At 37.7% G+C, this 11,149-nt stretch overlaps 6 protein-coding genes across 6 annotated transcripts; 5 read left to right on the plus strand and 1 right to left on the minus strand.

Moving 5' to 3' along the window:
* Window positions 1–19: 19 nt before the first annotated feature.
* V1514DRAFT_361436 (GRASP55/65 PDZ-like domain-containing protein) lies at window positions 20–1,527 on the plus strand. The gene is made up of 2 exons (XM_066929706.1): window positions 20–225; window positions 295–1,527. Exons 1-2 carry the CDS (start codon window positions 70–72, stop codon window positions 1,276–1,278), a joined length of 1,140 nt encoding a protein of 379 aa, XP_066785867.1. The 5' UTR covers window positions 20–69; the 3' UTR covers window positions 1,279–1,527.
* Window positions 1,528–1,668: 141 nt separating this feature from the next.
* V1514DRAFT_323942 (RNA cap guanine-N2 methyltransferase-domain-containing protein) lies at window positions 1,669–3,363 on the plus strand. Its single transcript, XM_066926335.1, has 9 exons — window positions 1,669–1,820; window positions 1,873–1,910; window positions 1,965–2,063; window positions 2,127–2,233; window positions 2,286–2,410; window positions 2,461–2,552; window positions 2,607–2,784; window positions 2,838–3,130; window positions 3,183–3,363. The coding sequence occupies exons 1-8, from the start codon at window positions 1,761–1,763 to the stop codon at window positions 2,871–2,873; spliced, it is 735 nt and encodes a 244-aa protein (XP_066785868.1). The 5' UTR covers window positions 1,669–1,760; the 3' UTR covers window positions 2,874–3,130; window positions 3,183–3,363.
* Window positions 3,364–3,677: 314 nt separating this feature from the next.
* On the plus strand, window positions 3,678–4,155 carry V1514DRAFT_340318 (uncharacterized protein; the record flags this gene model as incomplete). The annotated part of the gene is made up of 2 exons (XM_066929021.1): window positions 3,678–3,861; window positions 3,911–4,155. The coding sequence occupies 2 exons, from the start codon at window positions 3,678–3,680 to the stop codon at window positions 4,153–4,155; spliced, it is 429 nt and encodes a 142-aa protein (XP_066785869.1).
* A 777-nt stretch (window positions 4,156–4,932) lies between these two features.
* On the plus strand, window positions 4,933–6,706 carry V1514DRAFT_63828 (D-isomer specific 2-hydroxyacid dehydrogenase). The gene is made up of 4 exons (XM_066930086.1): window positions 4,933–5,350; window positions 5,406–5,504; window positions 5,558–5,946; window positions 6,005–6,706. The coding sequence occupies exons 1-4, from the start codon at window positions 5,255–5,257 to the stop codon at window positions 6,519–6,521; spliced, it is 1,101 nt and encodes a 366-aa protein (XP_066785870.1). The 5' UTR covers window positions 4,933–5,254; the 3' UTR covers window positions 6,522–6,706.
* A 712-nt stretch (window positions 6,707–7,418) lies between these two features.
* Window positions 7,419–8,334, plus strand: V1514DRAFT_275005 (Extradiol ring-cleavage dioxygenase, class III enzyme, subunit B; the record flags this gene model as incomplete). Its single annotated transcript, XM_066924880.1, has 2 exons — window positions 7,419–7,583; window positions 7,639–8,334. The coding sequence occupies 2 exons, from the start codon at window positions 7,419–7,421 to the stop codon at window positions 8,332–8,334; spliced, it is 861 nt and encodes a 286-aa protein (XP_066785871.1).
* On the minus strand, window positions 8,241–11,020 carry V1514DRAFT_287979 (P-loop containing nucleoside triphosphate hydrolase protein). Its single transcript, XM_066925234.1, has 3 exons — window positions 10,150–11,020; window positions 8,877–10,101; window positions 8,241–8,826 (listed from the first exon to the last, which is right to left on the minus strand). Exons 1-3 carry the CDS (start codon window positions 10,924–10,926, stop codon window positions 8,387–8,389), a joined length of 2,442 nt encoding a protein of 813 aa, XP_066785872.1. The 5' UTR covers window positions 10,927–11,020; the 3' UTR covers window positions 8,241–8,386.
* Window positions 11,021–11,149: the final 129 nt, after the last annotated feature.

The raw sequence follows: 11,149 nt of genomic DNA on the forward strand, positions 1-11,149 counted from the left end.
CGACAACCGCATTGTCATCGTGAACGGATCGGTTCGTCACAATACTATTTGAAACTTATAAACAGAAGAATGGGAAACGAACAATCAGTTCAAGATAGAGCCGATAGAGATTTATTAAATTCATGGGGGTTTCGAATATTGAATGTCGTTAAGGACTCACTCGCTTCAGAATTTGGCTTTGAATCCTACTTTGATTATATCGTTGGCATAAATGGTCATCAGATTGTAAATTTGAATTTAAAATTTAAATAAAACATTATTAGTATAAGGAACATGACTAATAGTTTTATTTAGGAAGATGGCAATACTGAACTGTTTTCAAGGGAGATTCAGAACTGCGCAGGCCGATCGGTTAAGTTTACGGTATTTAGTAGCAAGGGACATAAACTACGAGAAGTAGAAGTGTCATTGGTATCAATTTCAGAAGATACTCCTGTCAAGTTAGGTTTTGCGTTGCAATGGGCACCATTAGCCTTAAGTGACATAGTATTTCATGTGTTGAATGTGCAGCCTAAGTCACCTGCTTATAGGGCAGGCTTGCAACCTGATGCAGACTATATAATTGGAATTCAAGGCCATCATTTAATATCAGAATATGCTCTTGGTGAAATTTTAGATTTTAATATTGGGAAAGACGTAACACTAATTGTGTATAACCACGACTATAACATCGTGCGATTGACTACAATTACTCCAGAGAAAAACTGGGGAGGCGAAGGTATTTTGGGATGCGGAATTGGTTTTGGTTATTTGCATCGGATACCTGAATGGAAATCTGGCACCCCTGTACCAGGAGAGGCCATATTTTCTGCCGATGAGGTCGATGATGGTGACGCAGGAGTCTTAGGCAATGAACCGAACTCTTCACCGTTATCTGATGTTAATTCTGGGGTACCTGTAACTCAAACAGAGCTTCTTTTTCGACAAATGAAGTTTGATGAGTCTAAAGATCACCCTGATGCTACTGATTCTATTACTAATAGCTTGCCTATTGCGCCGCAGAAAGTCCACGCGCGCCGAAAGCACCACCATTCGACGAGTGTGTCAGCCAAGGATCTTGATGCATATTTTGATGAGCAAGAACGGATTAGCAAAGCAGTTGACTATAACTTATCAAATTCACATCAGGATGGCTCACAGTTGGCACCTCCACCTCCAAAAGATTCGCAAGTACGACACGAAATTGTTGAGGAACCTGAAAAAAATTCCAGCACAAGTTCTGAGGTAAAGGGTGATGATCAAGTTAAAGAGAATGATAATGAAGAAAATCAACAATAAGCGAAGTTTATTAGCATGTGAATACATGTGATGAACATATTTTTCAAGAATTCATCAGGCTCATTTAAATATTATACGGAATTCAGTAGCATAGTTTTTTTATGATTTTTTATTATTATTACTTTTTTTTTCGTTACTTATTTAGTAATTCTATTCGGAGTTTTATAAAATGAGCCCTAAATAAAAAGAATATGTATATAGTTATATAATTGAAATACAATGTTTCAGGCTCGTTTAATGGCAAAATGGGTTTAATTAGTTTTTGCTGCATTTTTTGAGAAATTAAATAAGAATAATTTTCTTTAAATTTTACATATAAATAAATTTGCACTGGTGTATTCTCTCTAACGTATTCAGCTGGTAAACTTCATTAACTTTTGATTGAATTAAAAACTCATTAAACTTAGACGCCGCATAAGAAATTTTGGGGATATACACTCAAAAATGCTTATAACATACACACTTTGATATCCACAGATCTAATGAGAAATCAGAAAAGAGGAAAGAGAATAACCTCAGATGCGGAGCTTGAGCACCGTCGCGTAAGTAGAAGGAAAACAATATTTGTTATACACAACTAACACTGGCATCTAGTTTTTAAAACGCATACGATTATCAAGTATATCTACGAAGTATATTTCCGAGAGATATTTAAGATAATTTGCTAACGGATTATTGATACATAGGTATTGGCATCAGCGGTATAATCTGTTCAGTTTGTACGACAATGGTATCTGGTTAAACGAAGAGTCATTTTACAGTGTTACACCTGAAGCAGTTGCCAGGTATGTTTTTAAGGGGGGCAGAAGCGTGGCTATGATAGTAGTGGGCTAATGGGACCGTGATAGAAATATCGCAGAACATGTTCAGAGAAAAATCAAGGCAAATGTCATTATCGACGCATTCTGTGGAGCTGGTGGTAACAGTATTCAGTTTGCAAAACTATTTTCTAAAGGTTTGTATTGTAATACAAATGAAAGTCAAGAAAGAATCTAATGAAGATATAGTTATTGCGATTGATGTCAATGAAGAAACATTAAAATGTGCACGCCATAATGCGGAGATATATGGCGTTTCCCACAAGATTGAATTTATACACGGAGATTATTTTCAATTAATCGATACACTACAAGTAAGAAAAAAAAAACTGTCTAATTTGGAAATTACCATTAATATAAGTAGGCTGATTTTGTATTTCTCAGTCCGCCTTGGGGTGGGCCAGAATACAAACGACAATCAGTATTTGACTTGAGTGCAATGGAACCATACAACTAGTAAGACCAAATATATATTTACGATCAGAATCGAGTAATTACTGATTCCCGCAGTGAGGAGATTATGCGAGCTTCATTGAGCATAACCAAAAATATTGCGTTATATGTACCTCGAAATAGTGACCTGGGCCAGTTGGAAGATTGCTTTGATTACAAGGAATATCAACCATATTCGAATGGAAGCCCTTATAAATGTGCCTTGAAGTTTCTTGCTTTAAGAGGTCATTTTGTGGTAAGATTTATATGCTGCAGCGTTACAATGTGATTTGTCGCTAATGAACTCAGGCATTATGTGCATATTATGGAGATTTAGCAGGTTAGACCCTCTTATATATAGACATAGAATAAGATTTTAATGAAAGTTTACCCAATGAGATAATGTGGGGTAAGCAGTTGTTTTTAAAAAGAGTATTGACGAAACTGTTTGACTATAATTATGCTTTTAATGCAACTTTTATCTTTTGTCTATCACACTCTGAACGATATTATTCGAAGACCACACAGGGAGAAAAAACCTTTGCAGACAGTTAAGCGAGATATCTCGAATTTATCGCCAGTCATTAAAATTAAAAATTACAGTATGATACCATAGCATACAGAACAATTCGAACCACTAAATAGTTAAAGTAGTCAACCGTGAAGAGAATATATGTACTCATCACAGATATTTTCATGTACGGCGGCGAGCTAACCTGATCTGGTAGCACGTGATTAATATAAAACAAAAACAATATATGCAGGTACCGCGGCGCCGATAGCACAGGTACAAATGCGTCAGGCGAGTACCAGGCCACTATAACTTTTTTTGCGAAGTCACGATCAGAGACAAAAGCACAAGTACAAATTTTAAATAGAATATAATATGTATCACGCATTTTGCTATTCATGTCCGTTCTAGTATATGTAATTAAATAAAAGAAGCAAGTTTTCTCGGGTTCTGAAGAGTGCCGATCGCGAAAAGAAAGTTTATATGGTTGCAAGAATAGTAAGTACTATTATTTAACCAGTCGATGTGCCTGACCGCTCATTTTATCCATACGGAAAGTCATGGATTGAAGACAATATACTTAAACAACTATTCCGACTTTTTTTCTGATTTTCACTTGTTTTCCAGATTATCTTACAATGGTTCCTGATTCTGTCGATGATCGAGTACTAGAAGAGCACATTCTTCGTGATGCTTCATCTGCAGTCGTTTCACGATCATCTTCACTCGGAATACATGCTCAACTTGGATATGCGTATGACTTTATTATTTCAGCTATTTTTCTTTGTTTAATTGGCGCTGCCCTTTATGTGGCCATTAAAGGTATGTTCAGGTATTATCAACTTGCTGAGACATATTAACAATTTTCCAGTTTATTTGCTTGCAAGGAAAAAGTCTGGATCGGGCTCCCCGATACTTCCAATTTCATCGTCGTTTCTAGTATCATCCACATCTTCTCTAGGTTCGTCATCACCGCCGCTGACTTCATCTCTATCTTCATTGCCTCCATCAAGCTCCTTTGCTCATCACAGAGAGAAGTCAAACACTGGAAGTTCGTTTGACAAGCTATTTGCTCTCGTGTCCGGTGGTGAACCTGAACGTCTGCGACAAGACTAGATCATGGTAGTAATTGTCACGTATTACGAGTATTGATGACTTGATTTCTCAGTTTTTTTTGTTCCTGTTGATTTGTTGATTTGGTAGGCGTTTTTCATTCATCACACAATTTTCAGATTTATTTTTTTTTGCATATCTATAAAGTACATATTAGCACATTTTATCACAGCGTTATCAAATGGAATTTTATTATTTTACACCGTTTTCATGTTTTTTTTGCATTTGTCTAATAATATTTTGAAATGTTGGAATAATAATGATTGGATTTTTTTATCGATACATGCACTCAGCGAGTTCAAATATAACTTTTTTTTTCTTTTGGATTTTATCTTTTTTAATATTGCTGGTGTAATAAGAAACATATTGTAATATGGGCGCCAAGCCAATATCCTACTAATTAAAATATTAATCAAAATAATATCATAGCTTAATAGAACAATTCCGACTTTGAACATTCTTCAACTATACAAAAACTTCACGCTGTTCAAAAGAAAGATATAACTGGAAGTTGTGGAACAAAAGTTAAACTAATTATTAATATAGTATATGAAAGGATCTTTTTAAAAAAATATCAATCCGTAAAGATGTATTGAAAGAGAGCGTGATGAAAAGTGAAAAAGGAAAGTTTGGAAGTCAAAACGCGCGATATAATTTGATTGAAGACTAAATTCTAAAACTACGCAAACATCAAAGTACAGTTTCTTTATATTTCTTTAAATTTTTCATTTGTGCGGTTCCTGGTCGTTCCTGAGTGAATTGCCTATAACCTCAACCGATGGTGCATGCATCGTGCGTTAAGCAAAGAACCAAAATTAGAAAAAAATCACAATACTCTGTCGAAATAGTAGAAAAAAAAATTAATTATTCTTTTTCAATCGTGCTTTGAAGCATTCAAGAGAGCTAAAAAATGCCATATAGTGAGACGAATATTTTAAGAAGTCGGTTTTAGTTTGTAGGCGACGGATACGCTATTTCCGAGGAGCGATAACTTGCTTTCGCGATAACAGATAATTCATTATATGGAGTTACAGCATATAACGTCAACCTAAACATTGTGGAGGCTATCAAACAATATTTTAATATTCAAATACATTCAAAAATGCCCGCAGGAAAACAACAAGTTCTTATTATTTCAGATATTACTGAGTGGAATCCAAAATTTGCCAATGACTTTTCCAAGAAGTTTGAATGCATTGTAAGCCAAGTTTCTTGAAGTCAACGTTGATAGTTAATCTTATTTTTTTATGCAGCATTATACTGTACCTGCAAAAAAGGAAGACTTTTTTGCCGATTTGAAAGGTAAATTGAAAAATATTAGCGCTATATGGGCCATGTGGGCAGGTTTTTCAGTACGTGTGGGTGTCTGCTTTAAAGACTTTAAAACTTTCTAATTGAATTTTAGGCATATGGAACAAAAGTTGGAGATGATATTATTTCTCAATTACCAAAATCAGTCAAGATTTTTGCTATATCCCCTGTTGGTTATGATAGATATGACATTGAATCGTTCACGAAGCATGGGATAATAGTTTCGAATAGTAGAGCACTTGGTTCTAACGCTGTTGCTGATATTGCTTTGCATTTGTTGTTGTCAACCTTCAGATTTACGACTGCCTTGGAGTTATCGTTAAGAAAAGAACAAAACTTGTTTTTGGCTCGAAGTAAGATTAATTCGACAAGTTTTATAGATGGCAAGCCAAAACCACGAAGCGATGGATCATTTGCATTTGGAGATAATGTTGGAGGCCGAGTAGTTACTAGTCCCGCTGGCCACAACTGTGGTATTCTTGGGTAAGTTCTTGAAGGTACGACTGCGTGCATAAAGCAGGATCTAACATGAGAATACCAGGTTAGGCGCAATTGGTAAAAATATAGCACGCCGAGTAGCCACATTGAATATGAACGTTCACTATTTTACTCGTACGCCAATAGATCCGGAAATTTTAACAGCGCTGCCGCCAATGACCGCGCACTCCGACCTGGACGAGTTTTTTTCAGTATCTGACGCTCTCATTCTAGCACTCCCTCTCACGGAAGATACCAAGTATATAGTTAATGCCACTACTTTGGCAAAATTGCCTAGCGGAGCTCGGATTATTAATGTTGGACGAGGTGGATTGATAAATACGGACGATCTGGTTGCCGCGCTGGACGCAGGACATATCAGTGCAGCTGGATTGGACGTGTATGAAGCTGAACCTGCCATCCCGGCAAATTTATTAGAGAGATGGGATGTTACTCTTCTGCCGCATGTTGGTTCAGCTACTATTGAAACAGTAGAGCAAGCGGAGAACGGGATTATGGCGAACATTGAAAACGTCTTGCTTGAAGGTGGAAGGGGTATCACGCCCTTGAACAATATTTAGATTATAACATGATATAGAATTTTGATATCATAGAAAGCTTGGAACTTATAGGATTAACTCGCAAGACACTTGAATTCTACTGAAAAATTCAAGTTCTGATAATTGAAATGCTTTATAATCGAATGGGTCGATACTTGCTATATTTTGATAAGGTTGATGATCCTTCCGTAGAAGAGACTACTTATTTATGGATTATGTGTTCAAGTTTTCGGATCACTCCATGACATCATAAGCTTGCATAAGCTTGTGTCAGTATTACCAGTCAAAGTAAGTACTTCTTACATGTACCATAAATACGTTTTTTGGAAAGCTGGATTTTTGTCAATTAAAAAACCATTTTAGTTGATTAGATGAACAAATAAAAATGGTTTAAAGTTTTTTTATTCGAAGCCAATTTGTGGCAAAAAGGTCAAAAGCGGAAATTACCCCTGAAATCTCGCATTTACCATCGTGTGAATTTGTCAGGCTTAGAAATTGACTGTTTTAATCGAACCACGACTGTAACGTACTTAAGGCAATGGATATAAACTTATGTAAGATTGTGCCCGACCATTTTGAAAAATTAACGGTCCAATTATTATAAGCATATAAGGCTTCAAGTTATTTTTTTTTCCATAACGTTTGCGATCGAATTGGCAAGTTTCCTCGCACATCAGATATCGTAATCACTTTATGTCCAGTCCGGATACTACTGTAGCGGAAAGGAATACAGACGGGAAACAGTACACTTACTATATACTTATAACTGCGGCTGTTATTGCTATTTCATCACTTATTATCGCATTGATCCCAGCTTCATTGTTCACGAGAACGATTCCGCAAGCCATTGTCAAACCTAGAATTGACTTGACTCGATCTTCGATACCTTCAGCCACTGTTACCTCGGAATTAAAGAAAATGGCAGCAGATCAAACCACCTCAACTGAGTCTACTTCGAGAACTCCAGTTTATTTTTTTTCACATGGCGGCCCTACGTTCATGTATTCAGACAAAAGTGAAGAAGGTGGTGATCTCGGCGCGTTTAATACTCTTCGAAAGATTGGCAAGAGCATAGTTGAGGAGGTGATTATTTTTTTTAAAAAATGTATAGTGGCTTTACGTTTATTAACATTGATAGATTAAACCGAAAGCAATTGTGGTGTTCTCAGCTCACTGGCAAGCTTCGCCGGATACAGTGGAAGTCAATACTGCGGAATTCACGGACTTAATATATGACTTTTATGGGTTCCCATCTTACATGTACAAGGAGAAATATGCTAACGTTGGAAGTGCATCGATTGGAGAAAAAATCATAAAATTGTTATCGGCAAGCGGGATCAAGGCTCGAGGCGTTAAGAGAGGTCTTGATCATGGAGTTTGGGTGCCGTTTAAAGTTGCATTTTCAGATGCGCAACCAGTCAAGGTCCCAATTATTCAGGTCTCGTTGTTCGCTACCGAAGATCCAAACCAGCACTATAACTTGGGCAAGGCTCTTGCGCCACTTCGGGATGAGAACATTGTTATTATTGGTTCCGGAATGACGGTTCACAATCTTCGTGAAATGGGCTATTATTGGGGGTCAAAGGCACCGTATGCAAAGAAGTTTGACGATATTTTGGAAAAGGCTGTAAACGGTAATACTGGCGAAAACAGAAGAAAAGCATTGGCGGACATTTTTAATTCGCCAGAATCAAACAAGTCGCACCCAACAAAAGAGCACTTGCTGCCAATTTATATTGCGGCAGGTGCAGCACAGGATGACAAGTCAAAGAGAGTATATTCAAATCAAACTTCATCTTTGGCATGGGGTGAATACATCTTTGGTGGAAAGTAATAATTATTCAAATAAATATAGATTAAATTAATATTAAAAATAAGTGTATGCTCTAATGTGAAATATACTGAAAAGCATATGAAACTTGCTCATGGTCAATTTCTTGTCTGAGTAAAAGGTCTTGAATGTTACTCATGGCTTGCCTTGTAAAATGATTCCAAGTAGAAGTATCACCATATAACATTGCCGGTGCTTTTATAAACTGTTTCCCGTCTGGCTTGCATCGTTTACATTTAAACGTTGAATGGGTATCGGACAACGTATTCGGTTCAAACTGAAACAGTTGTCGTAAACTATCTAATGAAAAATGGCGTTCAACGTTTTGAGCTTCATCGACCACACAGGATGACAGTGATTGCTTGTGTGACTGTCGCTGAAATATTTTTTCTTCAATGGTACCGGTAGCTATGAACCTGTAAACAAAGCAATCTTTTTTTTGTCCATCTCGCCAAACTCTTGCGAGTGCCTGCTGATCTGCAGCTGGATTCCAATCTTTATGATATTAGTTTATCGCAACCAACACCAACACAAATTAGACTTACCAGGATCAAATAGGATCAATCTGTTAGCACCAATCAAATTGATACCACATCCACCTGCTTTACTGCTAAGCAAAAATATGAAATCTTCTCCCTCGGGGTCATTAAATTTATCAACTAATTTCTGCCGCTTGGAAACGTTCATAGTACCATCAAGTCGTAAGTTACCATATCGCATGGCCCGACAATAGTTTTCAATTAAATCAAGTGTTTGAGTATAGTTGCTAATTAGCACAATCTTATCATTCGTATCGTGTCGAATTCTTGCAAGCATGCGTTGAAGAACTTGCATTTTGCCAGAGTAGTGTATTCCTACTTCTCGATCACGGCTGCTACGAGCAATTTTTGGAACGTAATCGTCTGGATAATGTTGCTCACAATCCGCGATGTCTTCGGGTAAATTCAGCAGATCAGGATGGTTGCAAAGCTTCTTGAGCATACCAATTGCTTTCAGCGGTTGCGAATCAATTCCTCGCAATAATTTTTTAATATCAGGAGATGTAAGAAAATGGTTATAAAGTGCCTCCTGAAAGGGTGAGAGTTTGCAAAAAACCACATGTTCATATTTGACTGGCAAATATTTTGACAAAATGTCATTCGTGCGACGGATAATGAACTTATTGACCAACTGCCCTAGTTCTGAAAGTTTCTGATCACCTATTTCGCGATCGTTATCTGTTCCATCTGCATCTCTTCCTTTCAAAATAGGATTCTCGTAATTCTTCTTAAAATCAAGCCTACTACCTAGCAAACCTGGATTAGCAAAATTCAGTAGCGAAAAGTATTCAGACAAGTCATTTTGAATTGGAGTTCCAGATAAAATAACCCGGCGTTGGACATTGAGAGAGTCCAAAGCAGTAAAAGTTAGAGATTCATTATTCTTTAATCTATGGCCTTCATCACAAAGCATGAGTCCAATTTTTGTATCCTTTAACTCGCTAGTATTTAGTCTAAGTGTCTCGTACGACACAATCAGTACAGGTCTCACTGCAGCAGTTCGGCCTGACGCTATCGCCCATTGCCGCAGCTGCATCGTAAGTTCTGCCTTGGACGCTTTGCCATCAACCGCAAATGGCGTAATGGCGTCCTTTCCCAGCCACTTAACAAGCTCATTTGCCCAATTCTTGACCAAACTAGATGGGCATACAACGATACATTTCTCTATTGTGGGTTTTCCTGCTTCAGAAGACTGTCGAAGTAAAGTCCACATGAGAGTGATACATTGAAGCTTCCAATTGTCAGTAAAATTATATTTGGAGCTTTCAAATAGACTTACAGTTTTTCCAAGACCCATCTCATCAGCCATGATGCATCCATTAGTGTTCGCATCTACTAATCCAGTAGTACAGCGGTACAAAAACTTAACACCCTCTACCTGATGCGGTCGAAGTACCTTAACAAGCCTAGGATCTATGACAACAGGAACTTTTGGCCTCTTTTTCTCACTGTCTTTGTTGATTCCAAGCATTTCGGCTAAACTTTTGTGAACCTTAGATTTCTGTGATGGAAGTTTTGGTTCAGGAACAATTACAGGCTGATTTTCCTTGTCATCTATGGTAGGGTCATATAACACAATGGCAAATTCACCTGATGGATCGTGCAACGGCCGAGCAACGAAATTTGCACGTCGAAGCATTCCCAACGCCGGAGGAGGACGTTCTATCACTCCTTCCGGCCTTTTAACTAAAGGGATTAAAAATTTTTGCTTGAACACGGTTGAAGGATCTCGAGGCTGAAAGACGGGAAATTTGTTAATGCTAATAGGGCGCAAGCTAGGATCGTCAACATATAAACCATCGCCAGCATCATTTGCATCCAATAATTCCTCTTTGTAATCAACTTTTCTCCTTTTTCGAAGAGGAAGTTCACGCGTGTTTTCACTAAATGACCCGGGTGATCTGAAAGGCTTGGATAACTGAGATAGGGCGTCAACCGTGGCAGCCCGACGACGAAGTAAGATGTTATCACTGCTGGGCGTTTTCAACCGCTCAACAGTCGCCGGCCTTTTTGGAGTCGTCGTCTTCGTTATTGTTCCCGTCGTCTCCGTATCCATTCAGCTATACTGACCAAGTTTGTGAATTAGGCACGGTACAGGTAATGTAAACAAACTTAGACTGTAACGCGTGCTCACGTGATATACGCTTTGTGAAAGAGTACGATCCCCTTGTCCATAATGCGGATGAGAATGTCAACGGAGAAAAAATTCCCATTTAGCACTGCAATATTTTTCAACTCTTAGCTCTAACTTTTGTACCTCATATCATGCCTTTAAAAGT

Source organism: Lipomyces japonicus (genome assembly GCF_038497905.1).
Source record: "Lipomyces japonicus strain CBS 7319 unplaced genomic scaffold V1514scaffold_2, whole genome shotgun sequence".
In the NCBI taxonomy this organism is placed as follows: domain Eukaryota; kingdom Fungi; phylum Ascomycota; class Lipomycetes; order Lipomycetales; family Lipomycetaceae; genus Lipomyces; species Lipomyces japonicus.

What these genes read in the sequence shown, in the direction of transcription:
- V1514DRAFT_361436 (XM_066929706.1), top strand. Translation starts at nt 70, where the DNA reads ATGGGAAACGAACAATCAGTTCAAGATAGAGCCGATAGAGATTTATTA. An exon ending in GCATAAATGGTCATCAGATT is followed by an intron (nt 226 to 294) that starts GTAAATTTGAAT and finishes AGTTTTATTTAG; the next exon opens with GAAGATGGCAATACTGAACT.
- V1514DRAFT_323942 (XM_066926335.1), top strand. Translation starts at nt 1,761, where the DNA reads ATGAGAAATCAGAAAAGAGGAAAGAGAATAACCTCAGATGCGGAGCTT. An exon ending in CGGAGCTTGAGCACCGTCGC is followed by an intron (nt 1,821 to 1,872) that starts GTAAGTAGAAGG and finishes ACTGGCATCTAG; the next exon opens with TTTTTAAAACGCATACGATT. An exon ending in TGCAAAACTATTTTCTAAAG is followed by an intron (nt 2,234 to 2,285) that starts GTTTGTATTGTA and finishes ATGAAGATATAG; the next exon opens with TTATTGCGATTGATGTCAAT.
- V1514DRAFT_63828 (XM_066930086.1), top strand. Translation starts at nt 5,255, where the DNA reads ATGCCCGCAGGAAAACAACAAGTTCTTATTATTTCAGATATTACTGAG. An exon ending in CCATGTGGGCAGGTTTTTCA is followed by an intron (nt 5,505 to 5,557) that starts GTACGTGTGGGT and finishes ATTGAATTTTAG; the next exon opens with GCATATGGAACAAAAGTTGG. An exon ending in CACAACTGTGGTATTCTTGG is followed by an intron (nt 5,947 to 6,004) that starts GTAAGTTCTTGA and finishes TGAGAATACCAG; the next exon opens with GTTAGGCGCAATTGGTAAAA.
- V1514DRAFT_287979 (XM_066925234.1), bottom strand. Translation starts at nt 10,926, where the DNA reads ATGGATACGGAGACGACGGGAACAATAACGAAGACGACGACTCCAAAA. An exon ending in AGATGGGTCTTGGAAAAACT is followed by an intron (nt 10,102 to 10,149) that starts GTAAGTCTATTT and finishes GACAATTGGAAG; the next exon opens with CTTCAATGTATCACTCTCAT. An exon ending in ATTGATCCTATTTGATCCTG is followed by an intron (nt 8,827 to 8,876) that starts GTAAGTCTAATT and finishes AATATCATAAAG; the next exon opens with ATTGGAATCCAGCTGCAGAT.